Source organism: Gigantopelta aegis, chromosome 1 (assembly GCF_016097555.1).
Source record: "Gigantopelta aegis isolate Gae_Host chromosome 1, Gae_host_genome, whole genome shotgun sequence".
In the NCBI taxonomy this organism is placed as follows: domain Eukaryota; kingdom Metazoa; phylum Mollusca; class Gastropoda; order Neomphalida; family Peltospiridae; genus Gigantopelta; species Gigantopelta aegis.
This window is the reverse complement of record NC_054699.1, coordinates 34369137-34396408: the sequence shown is the minus strand read 5'-3', so window position 1 is coordinate 34396408 and position 27272 is coordinate 34369137. Positions and strand designations below refer to the sequence as shown.

The following is a 27272-nucleotide window of genomic DNA, read 5'->3' as shown; positions in this document are numbered from 1 at the left end:
GTCTGTGGGATGGTGCATATAAAATATCCCTTGCTGCTAATCAAAAAGAGTAGCCCATGAAGTGGCGACAACGGGTTTCATATCTCAATATGTGAGTGGTCCTTAACCATATGTCATGACACCATATAACCGTAAATAAAATATTATATTCCCATAAAACAGTCTTAGAGGAAACCCGCTTCGTTTTTCTTCCATTAGCAGCAAGGGATCTTTTATATGCACTTTCCCCAAAGACAGAACAGCACATACCACAGCATTTGATATACCAGTCATGGGATACTGGTTGGGATAGACAAAAATCACTATTAGAGAATGGTCCACTCGACACAAACAAAACCATCAGCTACTTGGTTATGTTTTTAATGAAATTATGAAACAAATAATGATGCTGATGGAAGAGAGAGAGAAAAAACCCAACATCTCATGAATTTGGTTCTTTTTTCACAGTCACTGCAATATTCGTTGGTGGTCCTGTAAACACACTCTTCACCCCTAACTCGTCCATGCTCCCCGGAGTCACTGAATCGCCCGGCATTCCTTCTCTCTTGCTTGGCAATGTCATGACAACCACTTTCTGAGTTGTTGGTGTCCTCGGCATAGCGGCTGCTACCTGTGATGGTGGCCCGGTCACCACCTTGACCACCGTTGGTGCAGATGTGCTGCTAGGGGTGGCGATGGGGGAGTTGGAATGCGGCTGTGATGAGACAATAACAAACTTCTGGTTGCCGGGTGTGGTAGGCGTCCGGGGGACAGCGGTGTTGAGGGAAGGGAACCGAGAAGGGAGGTGACTCTGTTGTGTAGAGCTCGCAGACTGGAACACAAATTGAGGCCGAGACTGGAAAACAAAATATATGATTGGTTAATGACATCCCAGCACATTTAAATTACTAGACAGTATTACTATTTTAAGAACTAACAACCAGAACTACATGTAGGTATGATGAATAGCATAGTTATGCATGTGCATGTGCAGAAAATTGTGGGGGGGGGGGGGGGGGGGGGGTTAATGAAGTTTCCAGGGGAGGATCAGTTTAAAAAATATATTAAAAAAGAAAATTTGTCTGAAGCTGGGGGATGGGAATTTGACCCATACTGGCATTTGTTTTCAGAAGAAAAAATGGGTTTAGCATTTAAAACATTCTTTAAAAACTCCAAAAACAGAGAAAGTTTATTTATTACATAGCTTTACATTACTGTAAATGAAAGAAGTAAAAAAAGGTGGGTTTTTTCATCACTTCTGTAACTTATAAGCGGATTGATTTCATTTCACACAAAATCAACATCAATGTTATCTTTAACATGGTTATTTCAAAATAAGAAGAATGTCCAACAATCCCTCAATACATTTTATACAACGGTTACTTGGTGTCCATACAGTGACTTGAAACTTGGTCAACTTGGGCCAACCAATATTTTCCAGTTTACCTGAATCTGAACTGATGGTCTAGCTGTTTGAGTCGTTGTCACAGGTGTCGGGTTTTGCCGCTCTTTCTGTGTCGCGTTGAACAGCAGAGTTCCAACATACCCGAACTCGTTAGTGTAATCTGTGAGTGTGTCCGTCGAGGGTTTCAATGTTTTTAATATTGGAGGTAGATATTTCTGAAACGGAGATGGCATTGCAGCTTTAATGCAAAACAATGTACGGCACCGAGATTCAAGACTTTTAAAGTTTTATATGCACCAATACTGTCACGGATTTAAGGACCTTATTTCTCTGAAAATGGATAATAAATAAAAATTACATTAATTGTTGGAAACCAAATCTTAACTGATTCAATTATTTTTACCAAATGTCATTAATAAATGGACTGTGGTGGTTATGAAGATGGTTGAATAAAGTACATTTAGGGACAAATCAAATTATTTTTGTTCAGGTAATAGTTTGTCAGACCATTAAATAGGTCAGTGGTCTGTGACAATATGCCTTTAATCCTCCTCTTATCTTTATATTCATGGTGTGTTTATCTTATGATGGAGTGAAAAAAGAAAAGTTAAAATCTGTTTTGTTCAGTGACAGTGAGTAATAGCCCAATAGGCCCACACACAGGGATCGATCCCAAACCGACTGCACATCAAGCTAGCGCTTTACCATTGGGCTACGTCCCTCCCCAGTTACTCCACTAGAGCACTTTGATTAATTAATCGTCAAAGGTTAAATTGGTGTAAATATCACAAACAAATGAGAAACATAATAAATTATTTTAAAACTGATACAGTGTATTACTCACTGTTAACAACTTTTTAATCTGCTCGGCTGCAATCTTGTCAGCGCTGTTCTGTATTGGTCCTTCGAGCGCCAACCTCAGCCTGTCCCCTAGGGACTTAATGTTAGGCAGCATGAACATCTTTATAACCTGAAATTATAAATATACTTTCAAATAAATCTGTGTTTGTTTGTTTTGTTTAAAGACACCACTAGAGCACATTGATTATGTAGAAGTTTGTTTTGTTTAATGACACCACTGGAGCCTATTGATTAATTAATCATCGGTTATTGGATGTCAAACATTTGGAACTTCTAACACATAGTCATCAGACGAAACCTGCTACATTTTCTTAATGCAACAAGGGATCTTTTATATGCACTTTCCCACAGACAGGAAAGCACATACCATGGCCTTTAACTATTTGTGATACATTGGTTCGAATGAGAAAAAAAACCCACTCAGTTGAATGGATTCAGCAAGGTGGTTCGATCCTGTGATGCAAGCACCTCAAGCGAGCACTCAACCAACTGAGCTAAATCCTGCCCCTACAAATCTGTGATACCAACAGATGACTAAACCTCTACCAGTGGAAAATATACTAGACTAATATGTTTCAAATAAAACTACTAGACAATTATATACCAATCAAAGACTGCATACAGTAATGCATTGTAGAAGACTGTATTAAGCAGCCACTTGTATTAAGAGGTCTAACTGTAAATCACCGTCACATGATCAATGTGATAGAAATCTGACCTCTGACCCCAGTTCTCCGAGTCCAGACAGAGCTCCATACTGCGTGGCAAGTGACGAGTCGCCCAGCAACGCGCGACTGAACGTCTTCGTTATCCGAGCCTGGATGTTGTTCGTGTTCGCGTTAAAGTTTCTGAAAGAAAAAAGAAAAATTAGTTTTGGCAAAAAAAGGAATTTGGGGTTGGACCTAGCAGGTTTTTGAGTCATAGAATTGAAGGAAGGAAGGAAATGTTTATTTAACGACACACTCAACACATTTTATTTACGGTTATATGGCGTCAGACATATGGTTAAGGACCACACGGAAGGAAGGAAGGAAATGTTTATTTAACGACACACTCAACACATTTTATTTACGGTTATATGGCGTCAGACATATGGTTAAGGACCACACAGATATTGAGAGTGGAAACTCGCTGTCGCCACTTCATGGGCTACTCTTTTCGATTAACAGCAAGGGATCTTTTATATGTACCATCCCACAGACAAGATAGCACATACCGCGGCCTTTGTTACACCAATTGTGGAGCACTGGCTGGAACGAGAAATAGCCCAATACGTCCACCAACGGGTCGTAGAATTGAATGCTGTCGTATTTAAACATTAATTAGCAACATGCAACATGGAAAGCAACTGGTATGTAGTTCTCCATTTATTACATACCTATTGAATCTTACCATAGTCCTCAGGTATATGGAACAGAGCTTACATGGGATATCGTGCGCTTGCGTTTAACATGAAGTCGTTGGTAATATATGACGTCATATTAATGTGAGGTCATTAGACACAGTTTTAAATTAATATTTTGTTATTAAAACCTTCATTTTAAAAGCTATCTTGTTAATTTGTAGTGTTAAATTTTATTTAACACATGAAACAAACATGGCAAATATGATAGTGTAGTTTATTTATGATAAAATTGTCAAATAAAAAAGTTACTTGTTCACCCATCTTTGTCTGTTCGTGTAAAATAATGGTTTATTTACGGAATGAATGAGAGAAAAAGATTCCATCATATGTGGTTATGGGGGATTAGAAAAAGTACACCCGAGGTGGTGAAAATTTCAACCTGGGACGAGGCTTGCCCACATGACCACATATGATGGAGTCTTATAATCTTGTATCACACACATGTGCAATCTGGACCAGAACTTGTAAATGAGGAATTCCCTTTTTATTTTCACTGGAGTTAGCGCCGTTTTATTACTAACGTCATGTCTGATTTACAAATTACATCACATCGTATTTGAAACATTACACCAGATTGCCGCAGAGTATGATTCTTAACGTTACGTAAATCCATGAAAGGAGGATTGATCATAGATTTAAGAAACTGTATTTATGACGTTAAATTAAAAACCGATTTGTAAAAAGTAAAAGAAGGTATGTAATAAATATAGAACCTCAAATACGTTGTTTTCGCTTTCTATTTATTGCACAAGTTTATTTTGTGCAAGAACATACCACTCAACCACTACACAGTCTTGTGGTATATATTCTTGTGCAAAATAAACATGTGCAATAAATAGGAAGCGAAAACAATGTAGGTGAGGTTCTGAGCGACCTGGCTAGGGACATGATGTCAATCAAGTGAATATATGAACTACTCATGTTCTATAAAAGATTTTCTTTTCACTGCACTCTCAGAATGATCTTTAATACTTTAGTAGGATATAAACGAGTACGTAATAAAAATCTTCATTGTATGTAAGGTCATAAGACCATAAATATACAAATTCTTTTCACTACTTGTGGGACTCTTCATACAAATAACAACATTTCTTACTTCACAGATAAATGGGGTATTTTACAATTATAATACCAATTAATATATTAAATTAATTTTAAAGGTGGGGTTGTTTTTTTTTTTGCCACGTGAGTATAAAATAAATGTAAATGTGGCAATTAGTTTTCATGGAATAAACTCTTAAAAAACACCAAAAAACCCACAAACTATTTCTTACTTGCAGATCTGAGCCATAAGTCTGGCGGCGAAGTCTCGCAGGGCCCAGTGGTTATCGACGTCGGGCCGGAGACACAGCTGTCGACTGATGATACACGTACACACAGCGGGGATCATCTCGTGAAGCTAAAAGATGACGAAGATCGCTTGTAAAACTCACAGTCAAACCCTAGTCTATTGTTCTATTGGTTTAGTGCATTTTAAAATGTATTAATCAGCTACCTGTTTCAAGAGATCGTTTTTATTTCTCTATTGAGTGGCTGTTTTAAACAGGTCTTACTGTATTTTAGAAAGTAAATACACAATTTAGATTTTAAAACAAATTTGTTAAACATTACAAAATAAATTACATCTTGGTTTGCCAAATAAGAAATATATTTACTTTTATATTTTTGCAGTCTACAAATACATGCAAAATAACTAAACACTCTCTTATGTGTCTCAGTAAGAGAAGAAAATCCCACACAATTAATATTGACCAAACACCCACTTTGCCAAAGATTATTTTAAGAATACAGAATAATTTGAGATAACACTCAGTTGGCTAAACTAGAGTTAAAAGAAGATTGACCACACTAGAGATAAAGCAAAATAACAGATGTTCATTAAAAAAACCCCAACAAATTCATCAATATACATAGATTAAAAAAAACCTTGCATATGTTTCTAATATATAACACCCTTAGAAATAAAAACACACATATTTTTCTAATACATGTATATATATAACACCCATAGAAATGAAACCTAACATATTTTTCTGATATATAACACCCTTACAAACAAAACCTAACATATTTTTCTAATATATAACACCCGTACAAATAAAAACTCACATATTTTTCTAATATAACACCCTCAGAATGAAAAACTCACATATTTTTCTAATATATAACACCCTTAGAATTAAAAACTCAGATTTTTCTAATATATAACACCGTCAGAATTAAAAACTCACATATTTTTCTAATATATAACATCCTCAGAATGAAAAACTCACATATTTTTCGAGGTACAGTGTAGGATTGTCCATCAGTGATTTAACCATCCTCATCAAGTAAATCAACAGAGCCAAGTTGTTTTGTACAACATTCACCTTCACCTAAACAAAACAAGATAGTTCTATTATCTAACGCAATGCAGGTAAACATTGCTAGCAACAACTAATTTTTTTAATATCAGTAAACATAAATACCATTTGTTCAAGTTTATTTCAGTCACCAAACGTAACAAGAAGGAAAGGTTTTATTTAACGACGCACTTAACACATTTTATTTACGGTTATATGGCATCAGACATATGGTTAAGGACCACACAGATACTGAGAGAGAAAACCGTCTGTCCCCACTTCATGCGCTACTCTTTTCGATTAGCAGCAAGGTATCTTTTATATGCACAATCTCACAGACAGGATAGCACATACCACGGCCTTTGTTACACCAGTCGTGGTGCACTAGCTGAAACAAGAAATCCAAAATGTAACATGTTCCTTATTTAAAGAAAGAAACGGAGACTAATACTAAACTTTATAAAGTCAAAAAAAAACCATAACTTAAGATTTAAACTTAGCTTAGTTTAATAACTAGAGCATATTTATTTATTAATCATCGGCTAATATCTTTTAACATCGGTAAACATAAATACCATTCGTTCAAGTTTATTTCAGTCACCAAAACATAACATGTTCCTCATTTAAAGAAAGAAATAGAGACTAATACTAAACTTTATAAAGTCAAGACAAAAACATAACTTAAAAGTTAAACTTTGATTAGTTTAATGACTAGAGTATATTTATTTATTAATCATCAGCTATAGGATGTCAGGACATAGACCAGTGGTAAAGCGCTCGCTTGATGCGCAGTCGGTTTGGGATCAATCTCCATTGGTGGGCCCACTGGGCTATTTCTCGTTCCAGCCAGTGCACCATGACTGGTATATTAAAGGCCATGGTATGTGCTATCCATTCTCTGGGATGGTGCATTTAAAAGATCCCTTGCTACAAATGGAAAATTGTAGCTGATTTCCTCTGTAAGACTATATGTCAAAATTACCAAATGTTTGACATCCAATAGCTGAAGATTAACAAATCAATGTGCTCAACAACAAAAATTGTGCTGTTGGTAAATCTTTTCAATGATGTACATTTTCTGCCAGTATTTAACATTTGTTCATATGAAATATTGTGGTTGATTTTTTTTCTGCCATACTTAATGAGTTTTGATTCTACGAGGGTTCTTAAACTTTCAATGGCATTTTTCACGGCTCTTTTTCTAGTTTTTTTTAATTTCACAAATATTCCTGTAATCAACACAAAAAAATTAATGATCAACCAATTTTTCATTTTCCATGACTTTTCATGACCAAATGTGGAATTCTAGGACTTTCTAAAATGTTCATGACCTGAATGAATTATGGCCTATTGCACACAAGTCGAGCATTCTGCAACCAAGTTCCCAAAAGGGAAGTAACTCACCCCTTCAGAGATAAAGGTGCTGAATCTGGGTAACATCTGGTGAAGACCAGGATCGGTCGCCAAACTCTGGAGAGCTTCCTGAAATACAAACAGTTACTATAGTGATAGTAAACAGTGATGATACGAGTTACTATGGTGATGGTAAATAATTAATATAGTGATGGATTTTTTAATTATTTTTTTAACGACACTACTAGAACATCAGCAATTGGATGTCAAACATTTGGTAATTTTGACACAGTCTTAGAGAGAAAACCTGCTACATTTTTTCCATTAGTAGCAAGGGATCTTTTATATGCACCATCCCACAGGCAGGATATCACATACCATGACATTTGATATAACAGTTGTGGTGCACTGGCTGGAACGAGAAATAGCCCAATGGACACACGGACAGGAATCAACCCAAACTGACCGTGCATCAAGCGAGCGCTTTACCACTGGACTACGTCCCATCCCAATATAGTAAGTATTTGTCATGGCGAGGTCTGGTTATCTATTACAGCCAACAACCCCCCATTAAACGGAACATTATGGGAATAATATAATGCATACAATTTATTTTAAATGATTAAATTATAAAAATATACTCAAGATTGAACGTCAAATGGTTAGGACTTTTTAAACTTGTTATGAAATACTTACAGATCTACGAGACTGCATACAATCTATTCTAAATGATTAAATAATAAAAACATACTCAAGATTGCAACTTCATACATTTTTTACTTTTTAAACTTGCTACGAAGTACTTACAGATCTACGAGATTGCATACAATCTATTCTAAATAATTAAATAATAAAAACATACTCAGGATTGAACCTCATACATTTTTTACTTTTTAAACTTGTTATTAATACTTACAGATCTACGAGATTCGTCAGGACCGACACATGCCTCTGTTATTTCCTTGTAGTACAGCTGCTGCTCCTAGTTCATAAACAAAATTACGTATTATACTTCAAAAAAAGAAAGAGAAAGTACTGCTAATGTTCCATGAAAAGACGTGTTCAGATGAACACCAGAACACTCACACTGTCATAATGGTCTGGGGACAACAAATTAAACCAATCTTATTAGGGGCGTATCAGGAATTTATCAAAAGGGGAGGGAGGAAACACTGTAATTGATATTTAAATCACTCTCGGATCTATTGCAACTTTTGTCTCCTAAGCATACTGGATTTAAATAAAATTATATTTTTGGGGTGGTGGATATGCAAAAACAATTGCTTTTTTGCCACCCCATCATGTAATCAATTCTGGAACCACCCTCAAGAAAACACACACACACCCCAAAAAAAATTCCCACCAACACTATTTTATATAAAAGAGTCGCAATCTATTATTTTAAATTCCACCTTCACAAAACACTTGACAATGTTGCAAACTGTGAATATGATTACATTACTGTAGCTGTTTTATTCATGTAATGTATCACATTTGATACTTGTTGGTGTCAGCATTACAGCTCTAGAGATAGCCACATAAATATGTTGGTATACTGTATAAAGTTACATGCACAGTAGTTATCTCAAAATGAATTAACTCCCCTTATATCGCTGAAATGATTGCTATGATTGTTTGAAACATAGTTTTTTTCAAACTGACATACATGTGTAGATCTTATGAACTTAATAGGGATGTGATACCCATTTTAAAATAAAAGCTGAAATGATCTTTAAAATGCTGAAACCCTATTCCATACCTAAATAAAGGTCATTTTTCAGCATTTCAGATCAAATTCAATCTACTGTGAGAAAATCATTTCACACAAAAACATTGAAATCTGATAAAAAGTTGAAAAATTACAAGTCTGCCATGATGACTTTTCTAAGACACACTTCAGTTACATTAGTTTTTGACGTACCACTGACAATTCATGGGTGGTAAGATTCTTTAACTTCACCATGTCGGCTCCTTTCAACATGTGTTTGAACTTCAGACCCTCGCCAGAGGGCGTTGGTTTAGACGTCTTTTCAATAGTCGACTTCACCGAGATGTCAAGTATTTCTTTTTTCTGCTGGTCTTTCGAAGCCGGGGGCGGATTCTCCGGAATGGCTGGTTGGACTCCGTCAATACTCAACCAGTGAGCTAAAAATTAACAAAGTACATGTTCAGTCTTCATCAGGAAATGTAGCGGGTTTCCTCTGATGACTATGAGTCAGATTTACCAAATGTTTGACATCCAATAGCCGATGATTAATTAATGTGCTTTAGTGGTGTCATTAAACGAAACAAACTCATCAGGAAAGCTTTTAGGAGAGCAGCAAACTGGTCAACTTGGAATAAATTATTTAAAAGTTTTATTTGAAACTTCATGTGATTTTTCACATCTATAGCACCATGTTAATTAGTAGTTACATGATAAGTAGTAATTATATGTAAATTTGTAATTACAGTGTTCATTCACTTTGTTTTTGCTTTCCATGACTTTTGCAATGTTTTGATCAACCACTAACAACTAACCCACTGTCCTGGACCTAGACAGACAGCCCTGAGAGCTGAGGTGTGTGCGCAGGACAGCGTGCTTGAACATTAATTGGATACAAGCACGAAAATAAGTTGAAATGAAATGAAATGTATTGATGAGGAACCCTGAATTAATCTACTGATACTGTTGTCATTGATGGGTATAGCAAAGCACCTTTAGAATGAAGTAATGACACCACTAGAGCACACTGATTAATTAGTAGTCGTCGGCTATCGGGTTTCACATATTTGGTTATAGTCTTCAAAGGAAAGCTGCTATTTTCCCATTGGCAGGAAGGGATGTTGTGTATCCATTTACCCACAAACAGGACAGCACATACCATGATCTTTGATATACCAGTCATTGGGGCACTGGTTGGGATAGTGTACACTTATGAGAGTCAAAGAAAATAGGTGAATAATAAAACCTCTCAGTGACACGTCAAGTGGAATCTTTGATAGCAAAGATTTAATAATATCCTGAAAGTGTAGACATATATGACTGTCGAAAGTTATGTGAGTAAAAGTAAATGTGTATAATAAAACCTCTCAGTGACACGTCAAGTGGAATCTTGTGTAGCAGAGAGTTAATAATGTCCTAAAAGTGTAGACATATATGACTGTCGAAAGTTATGTGAGTAGAAGTAAATGTGTATAATAAAACCTCTCAGTGACACGTCAAGTGGAATCTTGGGTAGCAGAGAGTTAATTATATCCTGAAAGTGTAGACATATATGACTATCGAAAGTTATGTGAGTAGAAGTAAATGTGTATAATAAAACCTCTCAGTGACACGTCAAGTGGAATCTTGGGTGGCAGAGAGTTAATTATATCCTGAAAGTGTAGACATATATGACTGTCGAAAGTTATGTGAGTAGAAGTAAATGTGTATAATAAAACCTCTCAGTGACACGTCAAGTGGAATCTTGGGTAGCAGAGAGTTAATAATGTCCTAAAAGTGTAGACATATATGACTGTCGAAAGTTATGTGAGTAGAAGTAAATGTGTATAATAAAACCTCTCAGTGACACGTCAAGTGGAATCTTGGGTAGCAGAGAGTTAATTATATCCTGAAAGTGTAGACATATATGACTGTCGAAAGTTATGTGAGTAGAAGTAAATGTGTATAATAAAACCTCTCAATGACACGTCAAGTGGAATCTTGGGTAGCAGAGAGTTAATAATGTCCTAAAAGTGTAGACATATATGACTGTCGAAAGTTATGTGAGTAGAAGTAAATGTGTATAATAAAACCTCTCAGTGATACGTCAAGTGGAATCTTGGGTAGCAGAGAGTTAATAATGTCCTAAAAGTGTAGACATATATGACTGTCGAAAGTTATGTGAGTAGAAGTAAATGTGTATAATAAAACCTCTCAGTGACACGTCAAGTGGAATCTTGGGTAGCAGAGAGTTAATTATGTCCTGAAAGTGTAGACATATATGACTGTCGAAAGTTATGTGAGTAGAAGTAAATGTGTATAATAAAACCTCTCAGTGACACGTCAAGTGGAATCTTGGGTAGCAGAGAGTTAATAATGTCCTAAAAGTGTAGACATATATGACTGTCGAAAGTTATGTGAGTAGAAGTAAATGTGTATAATAAAACCTCTCAGTGACACGTCAAGTGGAATCTTGGGTAGCAGAGAGTTAATTATATCCTGAAAGTGTAGACATATATGACTGTCGAAAGTTATGTGAGTAGAAGTAAATGTGTATAATAAAACCTCTCAATGACACGTCAAGTGGAATCTTGGGTAGCAGAGAGTTAATAATGTCCTAAAAGTGTAGACATATATGACTGTCGAAAGTTATGTGAGTAGAAGTAAATGTGTATAATAAAACCTCTCAGTGATACGTCAAGTGGAATCTTGGGTAGCAGAGAGTTAATAATGTCCTAAAAGTGTAGACATATATGACTGTCGAAAGTTATGTGAGTAGAAGTAAATGTGTATAATAAAACCTCTCAGTGATACGTCAAGTGGAATCTTGGGTAGCAGAGAGTTAATAATGTCCTAAAAGTGTAGACATATATGACTGTCGAAAGTTATGTGAGTAGAAGTAAATGTGTATAATAAAACCTCTCAGTGACACGTCAAGTGGAATCTTGGGTAGCAGAGAGTTAATTATGTCCTGAAAGTGTAGACATATATGACTGTCGAAAGTTATGTGAGTAGAAGTAAATGTGTATAATAAAACCTCTCAGTGACACGTCAAGTGGAATCTTGGGTAGCAGAGAGTTAATAATGTCCTAAAAGTGTAGACATATATGACTGTCGAAAGTTATGTGAGTAGAAGTAAATGTGTATAATAAAACCTCTCAGTGACACGTCAAGTGGAATCTTGGGTAGCAGAGAGTTAATTATATCCTGAAAGTGTAGACATATATGACTGTCGAAAGTTATGTGAGTAGAAGTAAATGTGTATAATAAAACCTCTCAATGACACGTCAAGTGGAATCTTGGGTAGCAGAGAGTTAATAATGTCCTAAAAGTGTAGACATATATGACTGTCGAAAGTTATGTGAGTAGAAGTAAATGTGTATAATAAAACCTCTCAGTGATACGTCAAGTGGAATCTTGGGTAGCAGAGAGTTAATAATGTCCTAAAAGTGTAGACATATATGACTGTCGAAAGTTATGTGAGTAGAAGTAAATGTGTATAATAAAACCTCTCAGTGACACGTCAAGTGGAATCTTGGGTAGCAGAGAGTTAATTATGTCCTGAAAGTGTAGACATATATGACTGTCGAAAGTTATGTGAGTAGAAGTAAATGTGTATAATAAAACCTCTCAATGACACGTCAAGTGGAATCTTGGGTAGCAGAGAGTTAATAATGTCCTAAAAGTGTAGACATATATGACTGTCGAAAGTTATGTGAGTAGAAGTAAATGTGTATAATAAAACCTCTCAGTGACACGTCAAGTGGAATCTTGGGTAGCAGAGAGTTAATAATGTCCTAAAAGTGTAGACATATATGACTGTCGAAAGTTATGTGAGTAGAAGTAAATGTGTATAATAAAACCTCTCAGTGACACGTCAAGTGGAATCTTGGGTAGCAGAGAGTTAATTATATCCTGAAAGTGTAGACATATATGACTGTCGAAAGTTATGTGAGTAGAAGTAAATGTGTATAATAAAACCTCTCATTGACACGTCAAGTGGAATCTTGGGTAGCAGAGAGTTAATAATGTCCTAAAAGTGTAGACATATATGACTGTCGAAAGTTATGTGAGTAGAAGTAAATGTGTATAATAAAACCTCTCAGTGACACGTCAAGTGGAATCTTGGGTAGCAGAGAGTTAATAATGTCCTAAAAGTGTAGACATATATGACTGTCGAAAGTTATGTGAGTAGAAGTAAATGTGTATAATAAAACCTCTCAGTGACACGTCAAGTGGAATCTTGGGTAGCAGAGAGTTAATAATGTCCTAAAAGTGTAGACATATATGACTGTCAAAAGTTATGTGAGTAGAAGTAAATGTGTATAATAAAACCTCTCAGTGACACGTCAAGTGGAATCTTGGGTAGCAGAGAGTTAATTATATCCTGAAAGTGTAGACATATATGACTGTCGAAAGTTATGTGAGTAGAAGTAAATGTGTATAATAAAACCTCTCATTGACACGTCAAGTGGAATCTTGGGTAGCAGAGAGTTAATAATGTCCTAAAAGTGTAGACATATATGACTGTCGAAAGTTATGTGAGTAGAAGTCAATGTGTATAATAAAACCTCTCAGTGACACGTCAAGTGGAATCTTGGGTAGCAGAGAGTTAATTATGTCCTAAAAGTGTAGACATATATGACTGTCGAAAGTTATGTGAGTAGAAGTAAATGTGTATAATAAAACCTCTCAGTGACACGTCAAGTGGAATCTTGGGTAGCAGAGAGTTAATTATGTCCTGAAAGTGTAGACATATATGACTGTCGAAAGTTATGTGAGTAGAAGTAAATGTGTATAATAAAACCTCTCAATGACACGTCAAGTGGAATCTTGGGTAGCAGAGAGTTAATAATGTCCTAAAAGTGTAGACATATATGACTGTCGAAAGTTATGTTACTAGAAGTAAATGTGTATAATAAAACCTCTCAGTGACACGTCAAGTGGAATCTTGGGTAGCAGAGAGTTAATAATGTCCTAAAAGTGTAGACATATATGACTGTCGAAAGTTATGTGAGTAGAAGTAAATGTGTATAATAAAACCTCTCAGTGACACGTCAAGTGGAATCTTGGGTAGCAGAGAGTTAATTATATCCTGAAAGTGTAGACATATATGACTGTCGAAAGTTATGTGAGTAGAAGTAAATGTGTATAATAAAACCTCTCAATGACACGTCAAGTGGAATCTTGGGTAGCAGAGAGTTAATAATGTCCTAAAAGTGTAGACATATATGACTGTCGAAAGTTATGTGAGTAGAAGTAAATGTGTATAATAAAACCTCTCAGTGACACGTCAAGTGGAATCTTGGGTAGCAGAGAGTTAATAATGTCCTAAAAGTGTAGACATATATGACTGTCGAAAGTTATGTGAGTAGAAGTAAATGTGTATAATAAAACCTCTCAGTGACACGTCAAGTGGAATCTTGGGTAGCAGAGAGTTAATAATGTCCTAAAAGTGTAGACATATATGACTGTCGAAAGTTATGTGAGTAGAAGTAAATGTGTATAATAAAACCTCTCAGTGACACGTCAAGTGGAATCTTGGGTAGCAGAGAGTTAATTATATCCTGAAAGTGTAGACATATATGACTGTCGAAAGTTATGTGAGTAGAAGTAAATGTGTATAATAAAACCTCTCAGTGACACGTCAAGTGGAATCTTGGGTAGCAGAGAGTTAATAATGTCCTAAAAGTGTAGACATATATGACTGTCGAAAGTTATGTGAGTAGAAGTAAATGTGTATAATAAAACCTCTCAGTGACACGTCAAGTGGAATCTTGGGTAGCAGAGAGTTAATAATGTCCTAAAAGTGTAGACATATATGACTGTCGAAAGTTATGTGAGTAGAAGTAAATGTGTATAATAAAACCTCTCAGTGACACGTCAAGTGGAATCTTGGGTAGCAGAGAGTTAATAATGTCCTAAAAGTGTAGACATATATGACTGTCGAAAGTTATGTGAGTAGAAGTAAATGTGTATAATAAAACCTCTCAGTGACACGTCAAGTGGAATCTTGGGTAGCAGAGAGTTAATTATGTCCTAAAAGTGTAGACATATATGACTGTCGAAAGTTATGTGAGTAGAAGTAAATGTGTATAATAAAACCTCTCAGTGACACGTCAAGTGGAATCTTGGGTAGCAGAGAGTTAATAATGTCCTAAAAGTGTAGACATATATGACTGTCGAAAGTTATGTGAGTAGAAGTAAATGTGTATAATAAAACCTCTCAGTGACACGTCAAGTGGAATCTTGGGTAGCAGAGAGTTAATTATGTCCTAAAAGTGTAGACATATATGACTGTCGAAAGTTATGTGAGTAGAAGTAAATGTGTATAATAAAACCTCTCAATGACACGTCAAGTGGAATCTTGGGTAGCAGAGAGTTAATAATGTCCTAAAAGTGTAGACATATATGACTGTCGAAAGTTATGTTACTAGAAGTAAATGTGTATAATAAAACCTCTCAGTGACACGTCAAGTGGAATCTTGGGTAGCAGAGAGTTAATAATGTCCTAAAAGTGTAGACATATATGACTGTCGAAAGTTATGTGAGTAGAAGTAAATGTGTATAATAAAACCTCTCAGTGACACGTCAAGTGGAATCTTGGGTAGCAGAGAGTTAATTATATCCTGAAAGTGTAGACATATATGACTGTCGAAAGTTATGTGAGTAGAAGTAAATGTGTATAATAAAACCTCTCAATGACACGTCAAGTGGAATCTTGGGTAGCAGAGAGTTAATAATGTCCTAAAAGTGTAGACATATATGACTGTCGAAAGTTATGTGAGTAGAAGTAAATGTGTATAATAAAACCTCTCAGTGACACGTCAAGTGGAATCTTGGGTAGCAGAGAGTTAATAATGTCCTAAAAGTGTAGACATATATGACTGTCGAAAGTTATGTGAGTAGAAGTAAATGTGTATAATAAAACCTCTCAGTGACACGTCAAGTGGAATCTTGGGTAGCAGAGAGTTAATTATGTCCTAAAAGTGTAGACATATATGACTGTCGAAAGTTATGTGAGTAGAAGTAAATGTGTATAATAAAACTTCTCAGTGACACGTCAAGTGGAATCTTGGGTAGCAGAGAGTTAATAATGTCCTAAAAGTGTAGACATATATGACTGTCGACAGTTATGTGAGTAGAAGTAAATGTGTATAGTAAAACCTCTCAGTGACACGTCAAGTGGAATCTTGGGTAGCAGAGAGTTAATTATGTCCTAAAAGTGTAGACATATATGACTGTCGAAAGTTATGTGAGTAGAAGTAAATGTGTATAATAAAACCTCTCAGTGACACGTCAAGTGGAATCTTGGGTAGCAGAGAGTTAATTATGTCCTAAAAGTGTAGACATATATGACTGTCGAAAGTTATGTGAGTAGAAGTAAATGTGTATAATAAAACCTCTCAGTGACACGTCAAGTGGAATCTTGGGTAGCAGAGAGTTAATAATGTCCTAAAAGTGTAGACATATATGACTGTCGAAAGTTATGTGAGTAGAAGTAAATGTGTATAGTAAAACCTCTCTGACACGTCAAGTGGAATCTTGGGTAGCAGAGAGTTAATTATGTCCTAAAAGTGTAGACATATATGACTGTCAAAAGTTATGTGAGTAGAAGTAAATGTGTATAATAAAACCTCTCAATGACACGTCAAGTGGAATCTTGGGTAGCAGAGAGTTAATTATGTCCTAAAAGTGTAGACATATATGACTGTCGAAAGTTATATGAGTAGAAGTAAATGTGTATAATAAAACCTCTCAGTGACACATCAAGTGGAATCTTGGGCAGCTGAGAGTTAATTATGTCCTAAAAGTGTAGACATATATGACTGTCGGAAGTTATGTGAGTAGAAGTAAATGTGTATAATAAAACCTCTCAGTGACACATCAAGTGGAATCTTGGGCAGCTGAGAGTTAATTATGTCCTAAAAGTGTAGACATATATGACTGTCGGAAGTTATGTGAGTAGAAGTAAATATGTATAGTAAAACCTCTCAGTGACACATCAAGTGGAATCTTGGGCAGCTGAGAGTTAATAATGTCCTGTAGATCCAACTCTTTCTCCTCATTAAAGTGGAGTTCTCGGCCCCCACCGCTTGCAAACCGGAATGGAATCAGATCCGGGCTGTGGAATCCATACAGAGGCTGAAACGGAACCAACAAAAAACACTTAGAAATTAGTAACCAGCCTCAGTGGTGCAGTGGTTAAGCCATTGGACTACAGGCTGGTAGGTACACGGTTCGCAGCCCGTAACCGGCTCCAACCCAGAGCGAGTTCTTAAGGGCTCAATGGGTAGGTGTAAGACCACTGTCCTGGAAAGACAGCCCAGATAGCTGAGGTGTGTAACCAGGACAGCGTGCTTGAACCATTATTCGATATAAGCACGAAAATAAGTTGAAATGAAAATGAAGGAATTAGTAGAATACGGTCATAAATCACATCCTGTAATACCGTTTGCTAATGCAGAACACAAATATTAAACAGAATTATAGTCCGTCCCACAGGGTATGCCTTTTTTTCATACTAAGAAATTTCCTACAAGTTATTTATTTTTGAGCCAATTGTTTTCTAAATTGAACACAAAAATAGTATTCTTTTGTTATTTCCAAAACACTTTAACTGTTTCTCTTACTTCAAACTGAAACTATTTACAAAAATAATTTGTGTGCGATGATTGGACGGACTATAGTTATGTGACTTTGTTTTCGGATGACAGCTATCAAAGATAATTAACCTTCTGGATAATGCAGGCGAGATATCTCACCCGACATCACATAAGTATACAGCACATTCCCCAATTCATGTTTCCTGCCATTTTGCACACAGCACTCACCAGAAATAATAATATAACAATATTATAGGGAATAGATTAATCGAGATCATGAAGGATTTAGTTTTTTGTAATTCAATGGAAAATACTTACATGTAGGAATTTGTATCTGAACAAGTGGTTTTTAGAAAGTATTTTCACTTGACAACAATAGCGGAACGTCACAGTTATTTGAGGAATTGATAACCGATTCTAACAGCTAATGAGATAATAAATGTGATTGTTTTACCAACAAAGGAATTCATGAAATATTGACATGAATTGCTGTTCCTTACCATGGTCAGCACAGCACAGTGATTGGGAACAATGGCCGTAAATACCGGACAGCTAACCCCAATTGCGTATAAGTAAGCACAACATTATTGAATGTTTTTTTGCATAATTTTAAACCAAATTAACTAATCTGAAATATAAAAATTCAAGACACCCCCCCCCCCCCCAATTTTTTTTTTAAATCTTACCTTTTTAAATATGAATATTATTTTATGTATTTATCACATTTTAAGTGAAGATATGCGAGTAAAAGCTATAAACCTGTACCCACTTGATGTGGTTTTAATAAAGATTAAACAAGTAGTCAGAAGGTTAACAATAACCAACAAACAAATCAACACAAACTTTTCCAATTTAGAACTGAAAAATACGATCTGGTCATGAAGTTCTATCAAATGCATTAAACAGAGCATTTATTAGCTGGCGGTAATATCGTACAGCTATTACTGCGGCCTAGGTTTTATGCTTATAATTATACACATCACTGAATTCAGTTGACACATATGTAGCTGCCTACTTTTCTCAAATAGCCTCCTATTTTCAGACAGACACAGAGAGAGACAGAGAGAGAGAGAGAGAGAGAGAGAGAGAGAGAGAACCTTTAACATGCCCATGTACCACTAAGGTTTCCGGCATGACCACGTCTCTGGATAGCCAGTGGCCTGGTCCGGAACAGACTATTTTTAAAGACAATGAACATTATGGACAAACAATGACAAAGCAATAAAACAATACAAACTTCCACATTTTTCACCCTCAGAGCCTGATCAAAGTCAGCCATCATTAGTTTTCTTCGTTTTCCATGTCGCATAAATTTCACCGATTCCTAGAAACAAAAATAAATCTGACACTTGTAACTTGCATCTCAAATCTCTCTTCACGGCTGTTTTAAAAAAGCTAGTTTTTTCAATTGTGTAATAAAAAATATATATTTATATCTTCTAGACTCCAACATTCAACACCACCCCCAAGTCAAAAGCAAGACTAATGAATGTCATATTTGAAAGATACATGTGTATAATTAGTAGTTTTTATGACATGGGTATTTACTTCTTTTTCTTACACACCCGTTGGTGAGAATATCATTTGTTATTTTTGTTAACACATAATTGTTAACACATTGTTTGTTAATATTTTAAAGACATACGACTGGCTGCTCCTAGGTGATGACCAGGTCACAAATGCCATACATCCAATGACAAAATGACATGCTCAAAATCGATTACACTGTGTCATATAGTTAACCTGACAATCAGTTGTCTGTGATGCGTAAGTTAGCTACAAGCGCAAGGGATGTAAATAACTTTTAGTCGAACAAGGTGTTAAAATTTGCTTAAAGCCTGGTGTCTGTCAGATACCATTTATCTTACAACTCATTGTTTAAAACGTATGCAAGCTTTTGCTCATTGGCTACATTTTAAAACAACTCATTGTAAGATAAATGGTATCTGACGGCTACTCATGTAATATTCTCTATTTATTTACTGGGGTTAGTGGCGAAAGGAAGATCTGAGGTGAGCTTTATCTCATACATTGTAGTAAAGAGCATAATACAATTATATTAATAAAAATAAATGAGGGTGGGGAGACACCACAAAAATAGAATCAGAAATTAAATCTAATATACAAAACACTGAACTAGATTTATTGTGACATTAAGGCACCATCTATGATACAATAGTAATATTGTGGTTATCTCTCCGACTACCCACAGAAATTTACTCAAGGCCCAATCTGTTATTTTGAGTGTCCTCTACAGATAAAAGTCATTCATGGAGCATTTTGTTCCGTAATACATCGAGATTCACCACACAAGATTCAGAGATCACAACAGAATATTAAAACGTTAAATAGTAGTTTGTAACCAAATTTCAAACTGTCACTAATAAGAATTTTAAAAACAAAATGTTCTCAGTAATCAAATATATAAAAAAACGCAGATCCGAATACAGACCTGTGTCATAAAATATTACGGTTATCTCCCCTGATCTAAATAAAATGTTCCTGCAGCCCTCTACATTGGGACCGATTTGATCGTACACATGTATGCAACCTTTTTTTTTTCATTTGACAACTAAAACATTTCATATTATCTGTCAGGGCTTCTAGATTATGGTAGCCCCACTCCTATGGCTAGTGATATTCAATGTTGGACTGGTAAATAGCTAGTGAATTTTTTTCTTTCAAATGTTAAGTCTATTTTGTAAATATAAATATCCTGACCCCACCCCAATCCTCAATGTTAGTCTTTTTAAGTTCTATCTCCCTCTTTAGATAACATATCTGATTATTACTAGTATTTAGTAAAATTGTATAAACTTAAAGTAAAGTAGGGCTAGTGAATTTTAATAGTGGCTAATACCGTAAACGTTTTAAATCACTGATCCTATATGGCTAGTGTATTTTATAAAAATTCTAGAAGCCCTGTCTATATAAAAATACAAGTAGGTTCCATGTGGCTCACAGGTGAAGAAGTTAACGTAGAGATCTGCCCTGATAAAAGCCTGGGCCCCGTTCCATGAAAGAATTGAAGCTAAGATTAATTGTAGTGACTTAAGGTGAGTTTTACAACTGGCACCGTAAACTTTACAACCGTTCCACAAAGCAACCTTACAGTAGTCATAAGTACCCCTTTAATGATTAATATATTCTTTGCAAAGAAGTGTGAATTAGTTACATAATAAATTGGATGTATTCATTGGTATCGGACATCCGTGAAGCAACTTTGTCAGTTTATGTAGAAAGCGAAAATTGCCGAATGCATAAGACATGAGAGTTATCTCCTGCATTTTCATGTTAAGGTCGTATGGCCTAGAATGTTTTTCTTGGAACGCCGAGTTTCATAAAAGGTAGTTGGTATGTATTAGATCTATTTTAACACAATAAGTTAGTATCCTTCTTAGAAAATGATCAAATCATCATCTAACTGCCATTTGACATCTACGTCAGTGGCTCACAACTGCCTCGTACCTATTGTAAATTTTCACAGTAATTTACGACGATAGTAAGCTACGCTGCATCGTGGAACAGGCTGGCAATGGTAGAAGAAAAAAAAAGGTCGCGATGGTAGGTATTTACGTTGTTAGTAGTGCTAAGATTGCTTCGTGGAACGGGGCCCTGGTCATGATTTCCCTGCACACCTGAACGATCTGTTTGAGTCTGTACGTGCAGTCATCGGCTAGCTGAGTGGATGCATCTTCGGGAAATCCGGCCGTTCCCACAGACTCCGCGATGACCTTCACTGACTCGGTCGTCAGGTGACTGCTCACCCGGACCTCCTTTCCTTCCTTCTCCAACAACTTAGACATAGCGCATGTTCTCAAAGAAATCTCCAATCAAATATCTAAAAACAAAAGGTTCTTTTATAGTGTTTTTCATTGATCAACACATTTATAATTAAGTGCCTTGACACTGACCATGTTCCACTGATAATGTTTTATTTAAACTGGCATTGTATGTTATACATGTATGTACTGCTACTAATCTTGAAAATAAAATGTAACAAAATTAAGGTTTATAATTTAAAAAGAAATGTATTTCTTAAAATGTCAAGTAAATGTTCAAAAGCAATACAGATATAGCAGATATTGATCAGAAACTCAGACACAATGTGACACTGTTGGCTTGCAACAAGATGATGGCTGCCAAATGGCATGTGTACTACTTTCGTAGATCACTGGTTGTTCAACACGGGGGTAGCTCTGGCACTAGCCAAATTTGCCAGTTTTGAATTTTAAAAACAATTGGTGAATTTTATTTTAATATGGCGAAATAATTTTATCTACTAGTACTAATTGAATTTTTGTTCGAAAATTTGGGGCTTTTGCTATTTTTTAATCTTTATAGATAATTCGGCAAATTTTGTTTGATAACCGAGAGCTAGCCCTGTAAAAGTGTCCCAATCAACCTGTTATGGCATCTTTGATTATGCAATGACACTGTAAACAGAAATATTTATGTCAAAAGGTATCGTCTCGATTTTATGGCACGGTATGTATTTTGGTGCGCTATCTTTAAATAGCGATCATGTGTCATCAAAGAAAGCAATGACGTCAAATGCAGTAATTTTTGTTGACAGAAGTATTTTTTATTGATAAAAATAAAGCAATGCAGGGTATGACAATTTTTTTTTAAAGTCACTAGCCACAGGGCCAGTGGGTTTGTAAATTCCACAAGTTTTTGTTGACAGAACTATTTTTTATTGATAAATATAAAGCAATGCAGGGTATGACAATTTTTTTTTTAAGTCACTAGCCACAGGGCCAGTGGGTTTGTAAATTCCACAAGTTTTTGTTTACAGAACTATTTTTTATTGATAAATATAAAGCAATGCAGGGTATGACAATTTTTTTTTAAGTCACTAGCCACAGGGCCAGTAGGTTTGTAAATTCCACAAGTTTTTGTTGACAGAACTATTTTTTATTGATAAATATAAAACAATGCAGGGTATGACAATTTGTTTTTAAGTCACTAGCCACAGGGCCAGTGGGTTTGTAAATTCCACAAGTTTTTGTTGACAGAACTATTTTTTATTGATAAATATAAAGCAATGCAGGGTATGACAATTAGTTTTTTAAGTCACTAGCCACAGGGCTAGTGGGTTTGTAAATTCTGCTAGCCCACCAAAATAAAGCACTAGCCCAAATTTCTGATCAATTACAACATAGTTTATATAAGGCTGAAAAACAATGTTTCAAGGAACTCAACCCCTATAGGGTGTATACTACCAAATCAAATCCCATAGACTACTATAGTAACACATGTGACTAAAACTCCTATCTGCAGCGTATCAATTGACAGAAACGCCACAGGTATAAATAATATCACCTCTCACCCGTAAAGGGAATAAAAAAAAAATTGGGGGTCAAGGTGCTAATTTCTGAAATAACGGGTAGCATCTATGACTACCCTAGTTCCGCACAAAATTCAAGTACTTTTTTACAGGTACCCCATACATGTTTCAAGCACAAGGCTACCTATACTTATAACATAAATTTTTCATAAAGTGTCCAGCTATGTGTTTTTATGACAACCAGGATCTGGTGTATTCTGACATAAACTGACAACCTCACTAAAACTGTTGTTTCTACAGCGCAACCTAAGGTCGACGACAGTCACTTTTCGCACCCTTGTTTTGGCTTCATATACAATAAATAAAACATATCCAATAGTAATTGTTTTATATGATATATTTGACAAAAAGGTACTTTTTATTTCTATCATCTTTTGAAACTTAAAATTAATATTTTGTCCAGAATTATGATTTTTTTTTATATACCAACCTCTAAACAGCGTTGTCTGCTTGGTATAGAAATTTGGCAGGGGTCAAGGCTAGTAGACCAGTTTTTATTTTAATGTGGCGAAGCATTGTAATAATATAGCTAATTTTGAATTTGAATGAAGTCAGTATTCCAATGAAGTCACTTTCACGTGACTTTGAATCTCCTTTAAGTCCTTACAATAATCATACACTCAGTAACACTTAGTTCACCAAGTCCAAGGTAAGTAACACTGGGTACATGACGTTTCCATTTTAAGAATGCGGGAAAAATTCCAATGCAAAATTGCTATTGAAAATGTTTTGTTTGAACATTACTAATATACCTGTTTGAACATTACTAATATAATGTGTTTGAAACAAATATTGTGATTATATTTACCTACTCTGAGTGACTGGTCTGAATGATTGGTAGTTCATCAAGATAAACGTCTCCGGCACTATATTTATTATTGTGATGTTTATTGCTGAATCGGGTCCAATAAATGTCAAAATGTTAAAAAACGGACCGTAGATGTTTACCTTGGTGAACTAAATGATTGGAAGTCATCCAGGCCAAGTTGAGTTGTCACTGTTAGTGTTACTGTATCCTGGCGTCACGTGTTTTCGATCGTTTAAGCGAAATATATGAATAAAATATAAATAAAAAATTGTAAGTATTTAATAATTTACCTACCTGTTGCCACAATAGTTTACCACATAAAACACCAGTAATCCGCAATGAATTCCTTAATATCCTTGGAGAAAACATCTTGCTTTGTCGTAAAGGAATTTCCTCTGTATTTTAGTAACGTCACATGTTTTCGATCGTTTCGTTGGTCGGCTATTTTCTCGGTCGCTGTTGAGTTGTATGGAACACTATTGATGTCATATTTTACACTTAATTCCACGTTATATAACTGATTTAAAAATGTTTGTAACTTTCAATCAATGTTACTTAACTTTCAGAATAAAGAAAAATTTAGGCTAAACGTTTAACATATTTTACATAATATTTTTCAGTTTGTTTTTTACTCCAGTGATTATTACTCTTCCATTTCATTATGGCAAGGACACCAAAATTCGGAATGTCTCCGTACAACCCTAACTGGAGTGCAAAATTTTAAATGTACCCAATGCTGACATGCCGGATAGGTGCAATGTGCCCACGAAATTAAGCAAAGTGAAACACAGTGTTTGTATTCGTCTGGTTGGCTCTTTTGCACTTGCAGCAAAGATCGCTAGGGTCGTCAGATTCCTGCGATGTATCGTCTTCGTCTTCAAGCTGCTGTTTTGTGTTAGCACTGGATGGGAGAAAAATTCCTGACGTACTTGGTTTTGGTGAATCTTCAGTTTTCTTTGATTTTGTACATTTTCTTCTGCAATCCTTCCTTGTTTTTTTGTTCTTTTGATGTTCCCTGATATCTTCCAAAACCAAATCTTCCGTGATGGCTTTACCACTGACCACAGCACTGAGTACTTTCCTCTTCTTAGTAGGTTTTGGTTTTCTTGTGATCACTTCTTCTGCAGTTGTGAAAAACGTCTTGCATTTTGATGAATTGTCTTCACAGTTGACAGTTGCCCTGGTTTGTGATTCATTTTCTGACTCCATGTTGTTGCTTAAAACAGCTGAAGGCAGGAATGTTGAAGGCTGTATGACGTCTCTATCAAATGGATAAATCCCGGTCTTTCTGAACGATGACTGCAGGTTGGCGGGTGTGAGTGCTGCACAGTAAACTTTGCAGACAGTCTCACAAAGGGAATGTCTGTCAATACCCGATGTTGCATGTTCGCGTATGTAGGTATGTCTCATGCCATTGTAAATGCGTTCGAACGGGCCGAAACATCCCACATCCATTGGCTGAAGAACATGCGATGTGTGAGCAGGTAATACAAATAATATTATGTGCCTCTCTCGTGCCCACTGGATCGTGTGACCATCATAAGAATAAGACAGGATTGTCAGAAGATGCTGCTGGAACATACTTTGAAAAATGTTCTTTAAGATGTTTTGAAAAATATCAGAATTCGACCAACCCGTTTCACTAACGGTTCCTGCAGTGCCTGCCGTACAACCTGCTAACAATTCCTCCCGCATGCGCTTTCCCTTGAAAAACAAAATACGGTGGTATGGCAACACCAAGGGCATTTCCACACGCAATAACCGTAGTAGTGTTGGACCTGCTCGTTGTTACAGCAACTGGTACATTGGAACGTGATGCAACAATAGATGGGGGTTTGTGATTTTCTACGATGCCTTTTTCATCGATGTTGTAGATGGACTCTGGACTGTTTCGTAAATCATACTTGTCTAAAATCTTTTCCAGGCTATCAAAGTATTTGTTGATGGTATCTTTTGATGTTGCTTTGGCACGCATGATTCAAGTGATCGTGGTTTTTGAACTCTAAGCTCGGGCCATCGCTTCATAAACCCATAAAACCATTGCAGGGAAAATGGTTTTTCACCCTTTTCTCTTTTGCCAAGATGAACAGCAAGGTCTGTGGCAATATTAAGGACTTCAGTGCGGGTATACCCAAAGCCCACAGATGACATAAACTCAACATGTGTCACTAAAGTTTGCTCCTCTTCTTGAGACAACAATGGGTCTGGTTCTGACTTAACACAATCGATGTCCGTTTTTCCACTTAGACGGTCGTGCAAGGTGGAGTATGGCACTGAACAAATCCTAGCTGCTTTTTTAATCGGCATTCCCTGAGTTTTAACCGCCTCGTATGCATTTTCTAAAGACTGGTGATTGTATTGTATGTAACTTACATTTGGTCGGTTGATCACGGCCTTTAAAAAAAAATTTAAAAAATAAAACTCCTAGATCAACGGTACATAATTTTTAAAGGAATATATATATTTTTTTGTTTATTAAATATAACATTTATTTATAATTATATAAAATACATACATAATTTATTGAATATCAATTCTAAATTTGCCCATAACTGTGGCAAATTTTAGCTTATGAGAAAAACCCTTAATTAAAATATGTCCAAAACAAGGTAACGTCAAAAACAACATAAGATTTTCCCCAAATTGTCTTCCATATATTTTTATCGTTGCATGAGTATCACGTGGTGTATCACGTGACTTTTGACAGATGTGACGTCAATGTAGCAGCCGACAAGTTTACAACATTTTTTGATAACTAGATATTGCTCCGTAAAGCATTTTCTTCATACCAAATAAGTACATTAGTGAAAACTGATAAAATATACTATGGTTGTAGATATTTGAGTTAAAACTTACCATTGGAAACTTGACACGCAGCATTTTGCTCTCGGAACAAAAGCAGTGACTTCCGTGTTCGTTTTCGTTCTTGTGGTGACGTCAATGCTCGCGCATTCTCGCACTATTGCAATAACAAATGAGCGATCAGAAACGCGTGTCGATCGAAAACGTGTGACGGTACGATACAGTTTACTAATCCCTACGGTGCAAACTAAAAAGTGCAAACTAAAAGATACTGGTTGAAGATATAAAAGAAAAACAAGTACATGCTAAAATCAGTCAATTTTTGTCACTTACGGTCAGAGTTAATGACATTTATGTGCCATTCGTGCAGGTAAATCACTCATTTTTGCAACTTTTGTTACGTTGGAGGCCATTCCGTTTTCTTTCATTTTGTAAATCCCTCCGTTGTTAGACCACGCACTTACAAAATTGTGATTGGTTCCCTTTGAACTGTAAAAACAGTTCTACCATGGAACTTTAAAATGATGATAATAATAATAATAATAATAATAATAATAACAAAGATAATGGTGGTAATAATAATAATGATGATAGTAATAATTATAATAATAAGAATAATAAGAATAAAACTAATAATAAGTATTCATGACTCTTGATAAATAAAAATAGAAAATCTA

At 35.7% G+C, this 27272-nt stretch overlaps 1 protein-coding gene across 1 annotated transcript; it reads right to left on the bottom strand.

Moving 5' to 3' along the window:
- Positions 1-344: 344 nt before the first annotated feature.
- LOC121367839 (transcription initiation factor TFIID subunit 6-like) lies at positions 345-27033 on the bottom strand. Its single transcript, XM_041492249.1, has 13 exons — positions 26929-27033; positions 21274-21476; positions 18873-18959; positions 17021-17174; positions 9267-9490; positions 8262-8327; positions 7397-7474; positions 5924-6025; positions 4925-5049; positions 2964-3093; positions 2229-2354; positions 1426-1599; positions 345-835 (listed from the first exon to the last, which is right to left on the bottom strand). The coding sequence occupies exons 2-13, from the start codon at positions 21439-21441 to the stop codon at positions 422-424; spliced, it is 1848 nt and encodes a 615-aa protein (XP_041348183.1). The 5' UTR covers positions 21442-21476; positions 26929-27033; the 3' UTR covers positions 345-421.
- Between the last annotated feature and the right edge of the window lie 239 nt (positions 27034-27272).